Source organism: Barbatula barbatula, assembly GCF_947034865.1.
Source record: "Barbatula barbatula genome assembly, chromosome: 3".
Taxonomy (NCBI): domain Eukaryota; kingdom Metazoa; phylum Chordata; class Actinopteri; order Cypriniformes; family Nemacheilidae; genus Barbatula; species Barbatula barbatula.
In genome coordinates this window covers 17801252-17820789 of record NC_136764.1, presented here as the reverse complement: position 1 = coordinate 17820789, position 19538 = coordinate 17801252, and the positions used below count along the sequence as shown (strand labels likewise).

General features: G+C 38.8%; 2 protein-coding genes across 7 annotated transcripts in view; one reads left to right on the top strand and one right to left on the bottom strand.

Moving 5' to 3' along the window:
* Positions 1–14665, bottom strand: part of niban1b (niban apoptosis regulator 1b) — a 16390-nt gene extending 1725 nt beyond the window's left edge. The window contains 15 exon segments of the mRNA XM_079453564.1: positions 43–154; positions 311–418; positions 531–641; positions 1275–1421; positions 1648–1835; positions 2258–2420; positions 2804–2908; positions 4312–4427; positions 5386–5550; positions 5629–5743; positions 5834–5962; positions 6563–6687; positions 14458–14550; positions 14553–14616; positions 14619–14665. Coding sequence (XP_079309690.1) covers positions 43–154; positions 311–418; positions 531–641; positions 1275–1421; positions 1648–1835; positions 2258–2420; positions 2804–2908; positions 4312–4427; positions 5386–5550; positions 5629–5743; positions 5834–5962; positions 6563–6687; positions 14458–14550; positions 14553–14616; positions 14619–14639 — 1762 coding nt within the window. The 5' untranslated portion in view covers positions 14640–14665.
* On the top strand, positions 14602–19538 carry rnf2 (ring finger protein 2). 6 transcript variants are annotated; one of them, XR_013786468.1, is made up of 8 exons: positions 15105–15212; positions 16037–16148; positions 16336–16496; positions 16634–16849; positions 17162–17434; positions 17562–17733; positions 18097–18660; positions 18776–19332. XR_013786468.1 is itself a non-coding variant. In XM_079453565.1 (7 exons), the coding sequence occupies exons 2-7, from the start codon at positions 16062–16064 to the stop codon at positions 18196–18198; spliced, it is 1011 nt and encodes a 336-aa protein (XP_079309691.1). In that variant the 5' UTR covers positions 14602–15212; positions 16037–16061; the 3' UTR covers positions 18199–19514. The 6 variants fall into 6 exon arrangements, 3 of the variants coding, with proteins under 3 accessions (XP_079309691.1, XP_079309692.1, XP_079309693.1); XR_013786469.1 differs by having other exon boundaries at positions 15146–15216; positions 18776–19324; XR_013786470.1 differs by lacking the exon at positions 15105–15212 and adding an exon at positions 15247–15546 and having other exon boundaries at positions 18776–19322.

Sequence of the window (19538 nt, the reverse complement as noted above, 5' to 3'; positions counted from 1 at the left end):
ATTTACAATGGTTATCTCTCTAATACAGCTAATACAGCTTACCTTTGTTAACGTCATTATTTAAAATGTTGAGTAATATATTCTCATAGACATTTTCCACTTGAATGAAGTTTGTGTAGTCTGCAAAGATGAATTGTTCGAAATTCGAAAGCTCCTACAAAATGAGCAAAGAAATGTTTTCATCAACTTCTCTAACAGGATTAAACTGTAAACAGCACAATTTAACTATTGCGTTACTAATATGAAAACATAGTTTTAAACCTCTGTTTAAATAACTCTCGTATCTGTTAACTTGTTGAATGGTGCATACCGTTTTGCAGCAAGCGGCTAAATTTCTTCTGATGGCAGGCAGAGTGATATCAACCAGGGCATCCTGAAATATATTCTTTCTTACTGTGCTGCTGTCATAGTCAAATTGCTAAAGGAGATAAACACAAAAAAGTTACCATAATGCTTATGTGACATTTATTGCAGTTATTACTATTGTCAAGATTATGTGTGTGTTGCTTTGTACTGCGGCCAGACCTTACCTTGAGAACACGCAGCTTTGCTTTTTCCATGAGTGAGGCCTGTTTGTCAGGTTTGTCCTTTAATCCAGTTTCAACCAGCAGTTCAAATGTGAATAACGCATTTTCCATCAGCTAAACAGAGCAGATATGAAACAAAAGACTACATTTATATACAGTACAGCCGTGGAAAATAATTAAGAGACCACTCCAAAATTATTTTGCTGAACTACTAGAAAACTATTTAAAAGTTTTTATTTGCATTAATTTGAAGAAAATGGGACAAGCTGGTTAAAGTAACAAAAACATGCAATGTTTGAAGCTCTTGAATACTTCATGTTCATGTTTAAGAACACAGTACTAATGTTTCACATGTATTTTAGGAAAAAACTATTGAAAACAAAAAATGCATCTTGGCCGTCTCTGCCTTTCACATTGCTGTTGGGTTACGATGTAATTTTTGAGGTTTGCTTTTGTTGGAATTCAACAGACACTGGACTGGAACGGCCGCAATACATGCAGAAATGCATATTAAGGGTCAAACTACTGTGGTTTCTTTCGTATTTCACAGTTGTATATTCAAGTACTTCAAGATGATGTCATCTGCCGACAAAAGGTTGGTCAAACCAAGAACTGACCATTTATGTTATCACTACATTTAACCAAGACGACCGCTGAAGGTCCCATGACAAAACAATATCTACTGTACAAGTCTCATCAAGTGTATCATTTCTAAGCACTAAAATGCTAAATCTTTCTATGCCTCACCTGCTGCATTTGGTTCTGTGTGTAGTGCACAACCCGCATCGAGTTGGAGAACTTGAAGCGGTTGCGGAGTTCCTGGAGCTGCTCTTTCAGGACGTTCACATGCTGGTAACAGTCATCCAGCCGGTCACGCCCAACCAGCTGCAGAGCCTGGAAATACCAAGACAGTCATGCGATATCAAGACAACCAAGAGGTCATTTATGAGCTCAGATGATTGATATTCCGACATGATCTAATGTCAGCTCCAACGTTTCATTTTCCTCTCCAAGGCAAAATGTTGTTCTGAAGTGTTGCACAATGTAGCCTTGGCAGTAAAATCAGCAAATAAATGTTTATTTTGCAATGGAATGTATTTGTAAATGTGCACTCTCTTACTTTCTGAAACTCCTCTGTGCCTCCGCCCTGCGGGAAATCTTTGCAGACCCGGGTCAGCTCATCCTCCAGGAACAACCTCACGGCCTGGAAGCCTGTGTTGACCGGTCCCATCAGCTCCTCAAGGATGGAAACCAGGTATGGGGCCACGCTCTCTGAACAGTATTTCATGGCTGGATCTGATACCAAAGCTTTAAAAAAACAGAAAAATTAGATATTTTTAAAGGAGCATTTTAGCGGCATCTAGCGCTGAGGTTGTGAATTGCAACCAACGGCTCACTCCACTCCTCCCCTTCGAAGCACAGCTGCAGTATATGTAGATAGTAGTTTATTCTAAGGTAATAAAAACATAACGCTTCATTATGTAAGGTCTTTATACATCTCTTTTGATGGTCTTTATGAAGACATTGTGATGTAGGCCTACATTATATCAAATTTCAGTTAATAGATCCTCCAAAAAATACAAACAGCCCCTTCGAAAACAAAATTCCCTTCAGAAAAAGCCAGAAACAATTTACCCTTTATTATCCAACACTTTATGGTTTCATTAATGGGACTTAAACATTAAATATATAGACCTGACTCACTATATGGACATATTGTTTATATATACCTTGCAGTTTAGTTTCTAGGAAAGTCTGTGAGTTGATGATCTGGTCCATGTCTGAGCGGATGATTGCCTCCTGTTGTCTGGTAGCGTCTCCGCACTCCTTTTTCAAATTCTCAAGTCCCTCTTGCAGCTGTTCTTTCACAATATCATAAGTCGCTTCCACTGTCTAAACAAGCGAGGAAAAACAGAAAATAAAAACATCACATTCACATCCTAAATGTGGTAACATAAACCCACTCCATCATGAACACAGAGCTACCTTTGTCTTCAGCAAAAAGCCCTTTATAAAGTAGCAACCTCTGCTGTACCCAGCTATCACAGGCCATGGAGGAAGAATTAAGTTTTCATGTTATAAAACAGCTAATGTGTTGAATGTGGAGACCAGAAATAAAACTACATTTGTAGGGTAAAGGCCCACTAGGTTAGGTTAGTCTTTATGAACCGAAAGTAAGAATTCAAAAGTTGCACAACGCACGTCGTTTCAAAGTAAAGAGCTTGAGATGTTGTAGAAGCGAAGAATAGTGTGTGGAGTATGGTGATGTCACTGACCACTAACCACACCCTCTTCCTCTCAGTCTTCTTCCCCTTCAGCTTGGGCAACAGCTCTGTTTGCAGAGAGGGCAGCAGCTCCTCCATCACCAGGTTAGCCAACACCTGCACATAGAAGAGAGAGAGAGAGAGAGAGAGAGAGAGAGAGAGAGAGAGAGAGAGAGAGAGAGAGAGAGAGAGAGAGAGAGAGTCATTTTGGTCTGTGGGAAAGCTGGAGTCACAGTAAATGCACAGAGAAGTAATGACACAGGCTTGAGTCACGGACACAAAAGATCCACATGCTATTGACACACAGGTTTGGAATGACATAAGGGTGAGTCAATGATGACAGGATTTCAATTTGTGGAGAACGATTCCTTTAAACAGACGTAATCTGAGTTGCTGATCATCCTGTCTGGATTGGTTTTGGCAAAATTGCATGGACATAGGCCATCACATACTTTGTTTTCAGTTTCCTATAACAACAACACATTTTCTACCAAATTAGGGTTGAATGTGAGACCTCACAATAGTTAAAGGAAGCCAGAGGTGTTTCCTTGATTGGCTTCAGGACATCCTGTAAGACCCTGTCTGATCTCAAGATTTGATGGAAAAACACCCAATAACAATGGGGATTTTGGAGTCAGGAACATCATATTAAATAAATTGTAGTTCTTACAAAGGCAAATATTACTATTACTGTATTTTTGCCCGGATTAGACATTGATATTTGTTGTCACATAAGTCATCCTGCGCTGCTTTATGTTATGGACATGGATCCAGTTATGTGTCTTATTAAGTAATATATTGTATGATATGGTAATGTGAAAATAAAGAAATATAGACACTTCTCTTCATTCTTTTATCACAGTAGAAGTATGGCCAGAATGACTTATCGCGAGAAGAAACAAAATAATACATTTAATGGAAATATTTTTTAATCAACATTTGGAAAATATCGCTTAAGTTTTGCACAAATCTATAATCGAGAAGACTTGTGCTACAGCACTATTATTTAAAGTCTATACAATTAACTCGTATGGACGTAAATGTGGAAATAATTCTACATGGCTTTCATATTTTTCTGCTCTTTTTCTATAGTACAATTCGTGCGCAAAATAAAATGTATTTACACCTACAAACCAACCAAGCATGTCATGATAGTGAGCAATAAGCCTCAAAAAGGATGTTAAAGGATCAAAGAAGTTTATACAATGTTGTAACAACTTGAGGGTGATTATGGGTGAATGATGACAGAAGTTTCACTTTTTGGTACACTATCTATCCCTTTAACCGCATGGCAACCCTAAATCACCGACACCGACTCTGTCAACACTCAGATTCCACTGGGCTTCGACTGAGCACACTATTGTATGACAACCACTTTAATCACACAACTGTATTGTGTGGTTGCTTTAGACAGAGATGTGACTCATCTGTCAATCGAAATATGGGAACAGGGCCATTCTAAAATTCTGGTCTCGCACTTGCTTCTGAGTAATATAGTGACAAATGGAAAAAAAGCCCACCTGACATTCAGTGCCCACCAGCATATCCCATGATTCATAATGCCCTTTCTCCTGTCTGTAGAAGTGAATTGCCTTTAGGAAAGCCTGCACTTCATATGTCATACTCTTGAGATAATCTGCAAAGACATTACGAAAGAGAAGAGAAAAACATGTTGTTAGATCTACGGCATAACATACGAAATTGATGGTCACATGAGCGACACAGAAGAACAAAGAACAAAAAGCATATTGGAAGAAAAAGAAATGGTTCTATATAAATGAAAATATAAAAGTCTGGTTATTTTTAATGTTGGAATAGTAACAACAATATCTTTAGGCAGTGTGAAAGGTGTGATAGCTTCAGCTCTGCAAATGTCGTGTGACCACTAAGTGGCAAGCACATGAGGCCTTCACCGCACACAGGAAGACAGCTTAGCAATACTGGATATTATAAGTGTATCACCATGACCACTGAATAAAAACAGTAGAAAACTGATGGGGGAACAGTGGTTGCCACACATGGCTTGAGGTATTCTCTGAAAAGTCACTCTACTAAGATGGAGAAGTGTTCATGGTTGAGTTTGGGTGGATGTATTAGTCAGAAAATAACCTGACTAAAACTTGTACTTTTACATTGAGTGTACATCAAATCTTCTCTATGGAAAAAGAAAAACTTGCTAAAAAATGTCTTACATTCTTCGTCATTTATGTGAACTACCCCTTTTAAATTACAGATGTCATGACCTTAAAGGGACAGTTCATCCAAAAATTATTTACATAATTATTTACCATTATTTACACACCCTTATGCCATTCCAAACCTGCATGACTTTCTTTCTTCTTCAGAACACAAAAGAAGATATTGTGAAGAACGTTGGTATCCAAACAATATAGGCCCCCATTGACTTCCATTATATGGACATCTACACTAAGACATTTCTCAAAATATCTTAATTTGTGTTCCATAAAGAGTCATAAACAGGGTTTGAACAACATGAGGGTGAATAAATGATCACCGCATTTTTATATTTGGGAGAACCTTCCCTTGTAACCCCTGTCTCAGCATCTCTCTGGTTTTGAGTGCTCTGTGTTTACCTTGGTTCTGATGACGAATGCAGTCGTTCAGGATTGAGACGAAGCGGGCCCTCTTTTCTTCCTGCTGAAAGCAAAAGTACAAGTCTTGTCTGTAAGGAAGTCTCAGGTACACTGGAAGAGGACCAGGAACCACCACCATAGGAACGGAAGAGTCTTCCTTAGATCCTAAAAAACAAGCAAAATGTATTCAAATAAGAACGATGCCATTGACTATGCAAGACATAAATCTAATCTCAAACTCACCATTAGGATCAGGGAAATCTTTGTCAATGACGGTATTGTATTCCTCCTCTGAAGTCAAAACAGTGCCCCCTGTTGTCATCAGTTTGTGGCGTGCTGGGGCACCCTTTGTAAATGTCTGGATTTATGGAGTAGGATAGGGATAGGGATATTAGCATAGATGTATTCTATCACAGTGGCTATTTTTTAAATGATTAAGGATGAGGACCTCAAGGCTATCGTGTAGCTCCAAACTGTAGTCGGTACGGACCACAACAAATCTCTCTTTCCACTTTCTGTTGTCATTAAAGTGAACCATGCTGTCCTTGTACAGGACCTCTGAGGCCTGCAGAGACTCCTGTGAAGTGAGATGTAACAGTAATGTGTCAATAACCGAATTTATAACATTCCATTTATGATTTTGGGTTTACTGTGCTCATATTATTAAGAAACACAAAATATCAGAGGACAACCATGTTAACACCACAAACACCTCATAAAGGGAGTCCTATGTTCATACTGGATAATAGCTCTAGAGAGAAATATGCATTATATTCTTGATGTTTTAAACCATTTAATGTTTGTTTAAATAAATCTTCTAATTCTGTCTAATAATATCAAAGGAAAATAATCTCTGCAAGGCTTTCGTAAATTTAGAGAAATGCATTGAATTTTTGCGTAAAACTGAAAATGTGTTGAATGAGTCGAAAGTGACAAAAAAATGCATGTCACATAATAACTCTTATGCAGTAACTTGGCACACTCTGCAACCAAATGAATCAGGTTGCTAAATACAGCAATTTCCTGTGGCTTATGAACATATATTTGAGTTTGGCAGTTACTTGCGGGTTTATGAGAGAGAACACTGACATCATAAGCGCAAAAAATGGTTGAGTTTGGGTGGATGTACACAAAACAACCGCATTGGTACTGTAGATGCTGTCAACCGTGGTCTCACCTTCTGTTTGAGCAAATGGGCCTGACGGTGCTGCTCCACCTCATCCTTAAGATGGGAAAAGAAGGCAACACAACTCTGTCTCCGGTAATGGGGACTGAAATTCTTCAGCTCAGCTTCTGTCCGGCCTGCAAACATTTGAAACAGATTTATCTCTATTCAATGTAAAGGTTTAATTTATAGTATATGTGTGTTTTCTGGACATTTAAACCATGATCTTGTACTGTAAGCTCTACCAACAGCCACTACCTGTACATACCTATGCATTGAGAGCAAACATAATAAACTACAAGATAAACATTGCAGTCATCTCAAGGAATTTCTGAGTTTTGTATGTACAATATGCCAATTAAAGATCATTGTTCTTAAATCATTCTAAAGCAATATTCCTTTCAAATAACATGCTCTGTCTCTACCTACCAGGTATGATTGGTTGAAAATGATCAAACAATCACGCCTGAAGATTAGGCGAAGACACCTAATATTTTCACCCAAAAATATTATTTCATCATTTAGTGTCCCTGAATGATTTTCTTCTGCAAAACGAAATACATTTTGAAGAAAGCTGGTCATCAAATAACATTTCCCCCATTGACTTTCATTGTCTCAACACAAAACCATTTTGAAAATCTTCTTATGATAGTGAATAAATAATGAGATATTTCTTTGTTATAACAAGCAAATTTGTAACGTGTCCCACACTGTCCATGCTGGTAAACTACTATATATAGTATAGTATTATATTCTTTATACAGTATATCACACATTAAGATAACATTCAAGTCAGCGCTTTATCATTCCAACACACCGCCAAAATAACATGTCCATTTTTATCCGATTCCATTGCACAACCCAAAAACTCTTAGGCATGGTTCCCAATTTCCAGGTCTAAGGGAAAATATCCTTTGAATTTCTTTGGAAATATTCTTCCCTGCCCAGGAAAAAAATGGCGAAGTATGCTGATTCTCTTGATGGAGCTATAATTGGCTACAGACATCATTTACACTGCACATTCCCAATGACACAGGATAAAAAAAAAATGCGCACAACAGCTTCATAAACCTGCGTGCGATACAATTATTACATAATATAATCTTCCATTCGTTCTTGAACTCTAAGGCTTCCTCCACCATCCCATCTTCCAGTTATTTGACCTATTCACTTTGACACCAATTTGTAATGTCTGGTGAGGCTATATTACTGCATAGTAACAACAACAAAACTCGCATCGTACTGCACTGATTTTACAATCGATGCATCACAATGTGTTGAGTCTGAGATGCATCTTCATCATTATGTGAAGTTCAGTAAGTCCCATAACGTCTTCCAGGTTTCGAATAATTGTCTTTTTTCAGTATAACTTTCGTATATTATTGTATCATAGAACTTCCGTGACTGTGGGTCAAAATCATTTTTAAAGGTGCTTTACTGATCTAAGTGATTTAAAGTTTAGACAACTGCTCTGAGGAGGACAGACAGAGAGATGAGATAATGATTTCCTGTTGTAAATTCAGCCAAACTCAGTAAATTCGATATTCTAAGACACATAACCCCAGATACCTCCTATCCCTGAAAATAGTATAGCTTGTGCAACACAACTGAAATCAACCTATTTGTGGGATTTTTATCAATTGTATTTAACCAACAACACTGCCACAAATGTGCACAAAAATAGACAACACTGAAACTAAATGTTTTCAGCAAGACATACTGTACAGTACCCACCCCACAGTGTTCAGGAAGTCATGACAAAGTATGTTGCTCTGGCTCCTTTCATCTTGCACAGAATTGCTGGTTTATTAAGATTAAGAGCTTTCAAGCCGTACTGATGGTGGCATCTCTGTATGGCAGCGAGCCTTTCTTTGTAATTGGTATAACTGAATATAATTTATGCCTAATACAGGCTTGAATGTGATTGCAGGATGTGTTGATGTAGATAATCTCTCAACCTTCAAGAGGATAGAGAGAAAAAGCAGATGCCCGGTTGAAGTTGCAAAAGTCATTTTTGAATCTAATATGTACATAATTCAGCATTATATTCAATTTTCTTCATGAAGAGCAGCTGTGTAATCATGTTAATGCCCCTTTGCTACATAAAGTATAGAAAGAGACAAATCAGTGAAGAGGACACATGATAAAAACAGTGAAGAGGACACATGATAGTCAAATGAGTTAAGCAGACTTGTGGGTCTCAGACAGGTTTCCCTTGCGTTTTCTGCACATCTGTAATATAGTTCTGGTTTTAAATCCCCCTGCACACAAACAAGGCTTTAAATTGTCCAGTTTCCCCCTGAACACAGATAGCCTGACTAAAGATGGGCTCAGGGAGTTTGGTTTTGTTGTTTTATATGTCCCTTTGCCCTCCTTCTCTGTGCTTGTTTCCCTTTGATGCAGGAAACACGAGGAAGACCCAAACTACGATCTGAGACGACATCATATTCTTTTGGTGGGAAACGTCTTTCTCTTGGAATTGGTAACTGTTTTTGGATCTACAGCTTTTTTTTCAACAGTCAAATTATAGAACAAAGTGTTAAGTCGGTGGTATGTGTTATTTGTGGAGTGAGGTCATTTCCTGCTACCCCGAGCACTGCAAACTTCCGAGGCAGCTGTGAAATCAAGTGACTCTCCTTTACTTAAATATGTTAAACACTGTCTAAGACACTGCCAAACATGACATTTATGTAGCAGATTTTGCCTCTTAACAACTAACAGATAAAAACACCGTACGATGATAATTTATATATCTTGTATTTGCATTGGGCTAATGCGCACACTTGATATAAAATAACCACAATATTTTGAGAAGCAGTTCTACCGAAGAATAGAAAACAGCTGCCTATTTTCTTCCACCAGTGTGCCTTAAATATAATTTAATGAGCTTGAGAAACAGTTTCTTTAATAGTCTGTTCACCGTTTGTCTTGCATTATTGTGTTTTACTGGGAACACTTGTCTCTAGTCATTTAAAAGCAGGACAGAGTTACAAGTCCAGTGGTTTGGAAGACCAGCTGAGAGTAGTGAGTGGTTTGCAAATTTCTAGGGAAGCTACTTTATTTTGTCAGCATGGGTTCATGAGGAAGTTTTTTGTAATCTATGATTCATAGGAATCCAAACTATAATGCGGTAAGCTGCTTACTTAGTACGACAAACCAGACTGAAATTCATGGATTCTAAAATCTACTTCAAACCTGGACATTGACAAAAAGTAAATAAATCATTATTTCAGCCTCTAGGTCTCCATATATGCAAGTTTGTGTCATTTACCATTTTGGTTTACAGTACAAAAGGTTAGATTTCTAAGCTTCAACTCAAGCACAACACTGTTTCGGGAACATTTTCAGATCAAGCTAAGACAACACGGATAATCAAGTTTTGCACAAACATGTGGAACTCTGTGGAATATGTTTAAGGATGTTAATATAATTCATTAGGATTAAAAAACATTTAACAATGGTTTTCACTAGTGATCATATACTCACTGTATAGCACAGGTCCCTAAAGTCATATTTTATTATCGCCAAATAATAAGTCACAGACCAAAAACAATAGTGTCAGTTGAGGGCCTAATAGTGACACAAATATCTAATGTGCAGTTGTGTGTGTATGTGTGTTCATATGCAACTAAAATAATAAAATAAATCAGTCAGAGGGTGTTAGCCTTCAATTTTGTGCCACAGTGTTATTCTAAAGAGGTTTGGGATGAGATCCCAGAATAAAACTCTCACTCCCATGTCATCAAACTATCTTGATTCTCTCACCGATTCTACTCCCAATAGCAAAAACACTGAAATGATGAACGTTTTTCTGAACCCCAAACACCTTTCTCATCCCATACCATTTTGGCTATATGGATCACACTTTATATTATACACATTGAAAGATGGACCCAGGTCATATCTACAGACCCAGAATATCATCCAGAACAGCATAGCAACCCACTGAAAACAGATTAGAACACATTATCACCCCATAGCAATACCCTGGCAACCACAGTGATGGAAAGTTTAATTTGTGCGGAACTCATTGTTTTTATAAAATGTAAAACTCATGGATCAAACCAACATTTTTAATGCCATGGTTTATTTATTGCCTTTAAATACACTGAACCGTTTAATCCTGCCACTCTCTTCTCCTGCACTTAATTTGTGAGGAACGTCCTGCAATGTGCGTAGGAATGTTTGGAATAAAGACAGAGATAAGGCAATCTGCATGTCTTCAGGATGTTTGGACACTGTTTTAAACAAATGGGGAAAGCTGAAAAATGTTAAACCCCACCAAATGGAAAGGGGGAAAAGTGTCTGTGTCTGTCATGGAAATCCATACACATCCAACTCCCACATGTTGGGTTTTCACATGGTGAGAAATTGACAAAAGCAGCATGACCCATGTGGACCAACAACAGTGGATCCATATTGTAGATTTGCACAACTATCTTCAAACAGCCAATATGTTAGCTTGGAATAAGAAGGGACCGGCCAGGAGCACATAGATCAGCTGAAGAACAGGGAAAGATTGTGTCATCTGATTCCTTTCAGAGACATCTGCGAAGGTTTAACAGGACACCTCAGCAAGGTGCCAAAATACCTCACTGGGTACAGAATTGTGTTCATAAGTGTGCAGAGTCCATCAGATTACAAGTAGTGGAGCTATTGTAAAGCATGCTTTTGGGGGATAAATCGTCTGTCATGCCTGTCTGACCACATCAGCTTCAAAACAAAGTATCTATCCAATAACCTCTGTCAAAATGATCTGAATACTAGCTGTTGGAATGAATCACCTCTCTGGAAAACAAAGTGTTTCCAATTTATCAATGTGGTTAAATACTGATACTTATAAAACGGTCAGTTCTGGTCCTTGATTCTGATTGGTTGAGCGGAGAGCTAAGCCGTTATATAATACCCCGATTTATAACGGCTGACCGCATTACCTAGAATCACTGCGCCACTCTTGCTACGTACAGCGAAATAATTTTCAAAATGTCCGATTTTGTGAAGAGATTGAAATGACAGACAAATTAGACCAATAACAAATACGACACGCTGAAATTAATGAAAGAGAAATTGAAGTCTAGAAGTCTAGAAATGAGGTGAATACTCATAAACAGACTATGTGCTCTGTTCGTTGTTTTCAGTCCTGGTGTGATGAAAGAGGTTTTGTAGTGAGGTAGGCGGGACGAGAGTCGGGATGTGAGGCCGGTGCGTGAGTGTTTACGAGCGTCAGCTGTACGTGCGACGGTCTCGCATCACGGAGGGGATTGTGGAGTTTTAATTAAAGGACGAACGATCGGACCATCAGTGAGAGAGGAACAGGCCTGGATTTTATGTGGTAGTTTGAGTTTATTTATTAATTAAAAGTTAGTTTATGTTCGCCGGTTCCCGTCTCCTTCCTTCCTTTTATGGAACGTTGTTACAGTGGTGCCGAAACCGGGAGGAAGTAGAGAGGACCGGGACCGGAAATGTTACGTTTGTGTTATGTGTATTTACGTTTGATTTTATTAATTAAAAGTTAGTTTATGTTCGCCGGTTCCCGTCTCCTTCCTTCCTTTTATGGATCTTTGTTACACGTATTTTTATTGACTTTAAACACTGTTCATGTATAAAAATAGATACATGTTAATGTTAATAGATAAACACCACAGGCTTTAAGCACATTATTCATTGTGTTCTTTGCTGCGTCTGTGTTGCTTGGCAGCCGCACCTGTTTCTGAGGAACTACTTTGTTTGGCGGAAGAATGAATTTCTATTAAAATAATTACATAATATTTGTTGTGTTTTACTTCATGAAACTTTACTATGCATATGGATTAACCGTTTTATAAAAGCAATAAGCCCCGCGAAGCCGTGGGTTACAGTGCATTTTATAACAGCTAAGGGGGTTTTAGGCACTCCGCTTCGCGTCGTGCCTAACAACGCCCCTTAGCTGTTATAAAATGCACTGTAACCCACGGCTTCTTGGGGCTTATTGCTTTATTATAAACATATTGGTTGTAGAACACTTTAATAAAAGCAATATCACAGTCATGCAGTACTGAACATCAGCAATGTGATGAACAACTGTGACTAGACATAAGTCCCAAGAAAGGAGGAAAAGTTTATTATTTTGTATAGCCTAACATAATTTAAACGTTGAAAATAGACGTATTATGCTGTTGATTTTTATATGACGCAACAAACAAGATCATAAAGTTTTGGTGATGATCACTTTTTAGCCCTCTAAGTCAAATCAATCCTAGTTAGTGCCAAAAACATGACATCATCTGAGGGGCTTAGGAAACGGGAGTGGTGCATTTTTATAATTAAGGACACATTCTGTGCACTTTTATATGTTGCTTTCCATTTGACTGTTTGTTATGTACAGCACTATACTGCTTTATGACTATTTTTTACGCTTTGAACTCTAACAGAATGATTGTTTGTGACATGAACTAAACATTTCAAACCAATTACTGCCTGAGCTAAAGTGTTATGGGACAGAAGACATATGTTATTTAACATGCAGCTAGTTAATAACAGTAGACCCCTGGAGTGATCTGAGTCCTCATTTAACCTGCATGTGTATACATTGGACAGCCTTGTACAAATACATGCCAGGTCCTAAAAAAGCGAAGAGGACGTGGCAAATAACTTGAGTTTTTGCAGCACAAGGGCGTTATTCACTCCGAGACTGAAGCCCATTCTGTAGATCTCAAGATGCTTATTCTGCTAATAACTGGCGAACCACACAAATGTGATGTCATGCAACAATGTCAGCTATTGTAATTAATGTGTCATCCTGCTCTGATCAAAACACAATACAACACCATACATACGTACAAAATAATATGACTGCAATTCCAAAATGAAAGCATTCAGTATTCACATTACAGCAATCAATGGAACTAAATACAAAAGAGGTTGAAACACTGAACAATAAAGAGAAGTGAATGAGTTTCCACTCTGGTCCAAGACTTCCTGCTCACTGTTGGCCAGATGAAATAAGAGCAAAACAATCCCCATTATGCAGGACCAGCTGTGCTCCCCATCAGGGGGAAGGAAACCAATTCTCTGCACCATGTGCTCAGAATGTGTGACAATCCAGTGAAATCACATACACACAGACTTATGTATACACACTGGCAGACAGTGTATCAATGATTCAGAGAGCTCTGAAAAGGGCGGTAGACTTAATGGACAAACTTTGCAGTCTCTGTGCTTACTAACTGGCTAACAGACATTATGAAATTGTTTATTACTATTACAAACAACAGTTCACTTTATAATTAGGCTATACATTAGACTAAAAAGACAATAGTGTGATCTGAGCTGTTTTATTAATAGGTATAATGTAAATTAGGCATGGCTTATTAATATGAGATATTGCATGACATTCAGCAATTTGGTTTATGTTGATGGTGAGGTAATGGGTGTGGTGGAGGTGGAGGTGGGTGCAAGCCTGATTCCATAGTGAGTTTTTTGGGTGGGTGGGTGTGCGGGATGGATGGATGGCTGAGTGAGTGAGGTGGGTGAGTGAGTGAGTGAGTGAGTGAGTGAGTGAGTGAGTGAGTGAGTGAGTGAGTGAGTGAGTGAGTGAGTGAGTGAGTGAGTGAGTGAGTGAGTGAGTGGGTGTGTAGCCTACTGCAAGAAACGGCAACCTACACGGATGACATTTTCACCTCAAGTCTGTTTTTCAATTATGCGTTGAATGTCTTACAATAGGTTGTCTTGGTTTATTATAAATGTGGTAATAATCTAAATTTGGCTTTAAAACGCAATATTTGGTTCTGTATGCCGAAATCAGAAATATACAATTGAACCCATTCAACTGAATTAATAGTCTCGCAAGCAAACGTAACAACGCAGCAACCCCTATGTCTGGCGTAAGCATATGTTATGTGCAGTATTGAAAATAAATATCGTTTTACCTCTTACGTAGATTATTTTACTCTCGTCCAAAAGGCTGGAGGATGCTCCCATTGTACAGAATCGATTGTCACAGCGATCTCGAGCCGATGCGTTTTCCCGTTAATCCGATCCGTTGGTGAAGAGCAGCGACAATGTTGACCGTCAGATAACGACGAGCGCGCAAATAAGCTGACTCGCGCATCTCAAACTTCCTTAAACTGCGCAGCGCCGCCCGCCTCTCCTCTCCGCAGATTCCAACATCCGAAGAGCGTGCTTCAGGTTATTTTAACAACACTGTTTGATAATTGACTTTTTGTTTCCATATTCATATTTACGTGAGCGCGATATTCTGGTTTTAATTCTGGTTTGCTTCCTTGCCCTGGCTGCGTCATGATTTTTTATTTTCCTTTAACACGATGTTACAAAAAACATTATTGCAGATTGCTTAAGGGATGAAACGGTGATACTTTTTCCAGAAATAAAATGAGCATATGATTTACTTAGCATTTTGAGAGAAATGACTGACAGCTCAGTCACCACATTTTCTCAAGAGTAAAAGCGAATAGACTGAACATTCTACCTAACTTCTCCTTTTTTTGTGAATGAAAAAAGCGGATTTTAACAGTACGACGACAAGTGTGCGATGCCTAAATTTGACATGAAACTCTTCCTTTAAACAAACTGCATTTCCCACATGTCCTTGCGCACTCATCGTCCGCCATATTGAGCTGTCGAGAACGCACTGACGAATCGAGAGCGTCCACAACACGGAATCGTAAGTATGTAAACAGCTGCGTTTTATCATAAATATGTGATTTTCGTTGGTTGAACTTGTTTGTTTCACTCGCTCAAATGCTTTCATGTGTGTTCAGCACGCCGACATCGCTTTAAAACGTGATTTTACGTGGACCGTAAATGCAGCATCTGGATTAGCAGGACGAGAGCTAGCCATTAGCTAATTTGCTTTGCGTTTTCTTGACAGCGCAGGAGATAAAGGCTTTACACCCGAATCCTCTTACAGCCGCTCGTCGTATTTGGAATTATTAAACATGTGCACATTGTGAAGGAAATGCATTGTCATTTAAAATACACTTTTCATGTGCGACCAGGTGCGTTGTTCGTTTTGTAACAAAGAGTTAAAGTGCCTTCTGAAGCTAATTTTAGCCCGTAAGCTCAGCGGCTGTAGGTGTAAACAGCCATAATAGCTGTTAGCGTGATAATCATAGCCAACCAAAGTGTAGAAATTTGAAGACGTGTAAAGTAAAGAGCTGTATACTAATATGAATGATCTTAATCCTATAGATCAACTCTCTGATAAAATAGCTTTACGATCGCTAGGTTACTGACATCATAACAAATGCTCCCAGATGTCAAATAACAGTGCTTATATCTGTTCGCCTCGTTATTTACAAAAGTATGTGAAATTGTAAGTTCTTTGATGCTTCCAGTGTTGCCTGTCGTCTACCAAGATTGACTTTCACATATATTTCACACACATGCGTATTATATTTAACGTTAACGTTACATCCGATAATATACGAATATGTTTTGATGTGTTTTTTATACATTGTTTTTACATTCTTGGCTGTTTTATCGCAGAAGTGAAGGATATAAATACATAAGCATGACACAGACAGTCCAAACGAATGGCATTCAACCCCTCAGCAAGACCTGGGAGCTCAGTCTCTATGAATTACAGAGAACACCCCAGGTACGTGAAGTCACGTGTGAAAACATCACCTATATTGGTTGTAATGAGTAACAAGAAGTGAAGTTACTAATAGCTAGTAAACGAAAGTAAAACATACATTTTTTATTACGATGGTATATGAGAGAGTTGGGATTCGTGCTTTGTCCTGGACCAAAATGGCAGCTTTTGTATTATTCTGCTTCTCTAGGAGGCCATCACGGATGGTCTGGAAATAGCCGTGTCCCCACGCAGCTTGCACAGCGAGCTCATGTGTCCCATCTGCCTGGATATGCTGAAGAACACCATGACCACCAAGGAGTGCCTGCACCGCTTCTGTGCTGACTGCATTATCACAGCTCTCAGATCAGGGTTGGTTCATGTCATCAGTGCTTATGAAGATTTGTTTACTTGTAATATTATTGTACAATTTTATAAATCTGGTTTTATCCGTGATCTGTGAATAGCTGAATATTCTTTTTTCAACTTGCATTGTCTGTGGTTCATAGAAATAAGGAGTGTCCAACGTGCAGGAAGAAACTGGTGTCCAAGCGCTCGCTCCGTCCAGATCCTAACTTTGACGCCCTGATCAGTAAGATTTATCCCAGCAGAGACGAATACGAGGCCCATCAGGAGAGAGTGCTGGCCCGCATCAGCAAGCACAACAACCAACAGGCGCTCAGTCACAGTATTGAAGAAGGCCTTAAGATCCAAGCCATGAACAGGTTAGATATGTGGTGTTTATCCTCATAGAAAATGTTTTTTTCTGATCTATGTGTGAGGTTTAGTTCAGATTATTTTGTGCTTTCACAGTCTCAAATCATTTGTGATCATTTGGATACACTATAATTTTGTATTTCTCTGCCTATATTTAATTTAATTGGCTGCACTAAAAGACAATTCTTTGCCAATCTTTGTCTCTTGAGAGAAATCAATGTAGATTGTTTATTATTGTTAGATAGTTTGTTTGTTTGTTTATTTATTTTTCTTTGCTCTTGTAACTGTGTTGCCACCATTTTACCACTCGGGCACTTTAGACTTCAACGGGGAAAGAAGCACCAGATCGAAAATGGTAGCGGGGCGGAAGACAATGGGGACAGCTCACACTGCAGTAACGCATCAGTGCACAGTAACCAAGAGGCTGGGCCCAGCATCAAACGAACCAAAACTTCAGACGACTCTGGTCTTGACATGGACAATGCCACAGAAAACGGAGGAGGCGACATGGCGCTTGATGGGGCCAGTGAGATAGAACTGGTTTTTCGTCCTCACCCAACGCTCATGGAGAAGGAAGATGCCGCACAGACACGGTGGGGGGATCTCTAATGATTCGCTGGCCACGTTGTGGCTCCACTTGCCATTTGTCAGTAGTCAATGTTTTAGTCAAGCTTATTCGGTTCGTTTTGTTGTTTAATCTGAATCTAAATTTATGACCAGGTACATCAAGACTTCGGGGAACGCGACAGTGGATCACCTCTCCAAGTATCTGGCAGTCAGACTGGCTCTTGAGGAGTTGCGCAAGTGCGAAGAGTCAAGCCCTATTGATGTAGAGGCCGCCAGTGAAAAACAGTATACCATCTACATTCCCACAGCCAACAACCAGTTCACAGTAAGTTTGATACAGTTATAATCGTAAGGTAAATCAACAGTTTATCAACATGAATACCTAGTGGGGATTTCTTTTTTACCAAAATCCAAACCTCAGTGCACCTGGATGGTCATTGGTTTCGTGTGCCAGAGACAATTTCTAGCCCCAAAAGCACCTTAAGTAGCTATGAATAAGTGTCTGCCAAAAGCATTAATGTAAAGACAAGATAAGCAAATAACACATCATAAAATGTTACAATTTAAAATAATAAATTCTATGTTGTCAGACACCTGCATGCATCCGATACATCATTGTTGGCAGTACCATGTGCCTCGGACACACATTTCTTCGGGATGACACAGTATGTCCCTTTTCTCCCCGTAGGTCTTGAACGGTTCCTTCTCCCTGGAGCTGGTGAGCGAGAAGTACTGGAAAGTTAACAAGCCTATGGAGTTGTACTTCGCCCCAACAAAAGAGCACAAATGAATCGAGCAAGACACAAGGGCCTAGACAGGCCCAGTACAGACTGATGGTTTATTTTCTCCTTCGTTATATCCTCTCACTTTTCGCTGTTCCTCCTTGTCTGGAGTTTAGTCTCTGAAGCTTTGACTCTTCAATAACTGTGGCTGCTCTGATTTGTTTATATTTGTCTTTTTGTATTAAAATGAGATCAGGGTTGTTTAATGGGGTGGGGAAGCCATGAGAGTCAAACCAGTGTGTGGATTTGTTTTCTACCCTAATGTTTCAGTTGACATCACCATTGTCACATGTTCAGCCTTTTTTGAGTCAAAGATTCCAAAACGTAACCCAAACGTTAGTCTGCAAAATGGAAACGGCAACCGTAAGACCAATTATTTGAGAAGTAAAATAGTGTGCTTCACGAAAAACTGTCAGAAGGTGGCTTTTGTAGCCAGCGGTGGCGTATTTAAAGTGCAACTTCACCCAAAAGTGAAAATTCTGTCATTTACTCACCTTTGAGTTGTTTAAATCTGTGTAAATATATTTGATCTTGATGAACACGGATTTTGACTACCATTTATACAGATTTGAAACAACCTCAAAGGTGAGTAAATGATGCCTGAATTTTCCTTTTTGGGTGAAGGATCCCTTTAAACATCAGACCCACCAATGATATCTAGAAGCTGTATTAAATTTTAAGTGTGTTTTTTGGACAACACGATTGCATTTTGTCACTGTGTACAACTAGTATGTGTCCAGATAATGTGATGGCATAATCACATGACTCTTGTCATGTCACTAGTCTGTACTACTGTGTTTGTCAAGTGAAATATGTCCGATGCTTTGGGGATTGTAAAAACATCACTTTATAGTTACTACATGGAAAATGTATATTGACACTGTTGTTACAGCTATTACAGTACTTTTACAAAAGATATGTGCTGGCAGTTGTACATCAAGATGAACCCAATTTTTGATAGTCGCATTTCATAGAAGCATCATATAAGATGGAAAAACTTTTTAGAGCATGAAGTACTTTTAATTTGACATCCTTGGCATACATTTTGAGTTATTGTTGTTGTTTGGGGAAATGTATACAGCGTTCTTTGTTTGAAAAAAAAATAAAAATATTGTATGCAATTGCTAGTGTTTCAACATAGTGTGTCATCTCACAGCTTTTTATAGCAGCTTTTCACTCCTGATTAGAAACGGATCCCCAATAGATGGCGCTAGTGCATCAGGACATTCAAGGTTTTGGCATATGGGTTATTTTGCAATGGTGTTGGGTTATTACCAGAAGTTATTCAAGACAAGTTAAGCAGAAGTTGATGTCTGTCGTTCATAAATCACATAATTGTTCCTTTGAT

Bases quoted from the DNA above. Each gene is read 5' to 3' on its own strand.
- rnf2 (XM_079453566.1), top strand. From the start codon at position 16,062: ATGACACAGACAGTCCAAACGAATGGCATTCAACCCCTCAGCAAGACC. The intron at 17,435-17,561 runs GTGGGGGGATCT...ATTTATGACCAG, and splicing joins GAAGATGCCGCACAGACACG to GTACATCAAGACTTCGGGGA. The intron at 17,734-18,096 runs GTAAGTTTGATA...TTCTCCCCGTAG, and splicing joins CAGCCAACAACCAGTTCACA to GTCTTGAACGGTTCCTTCTC.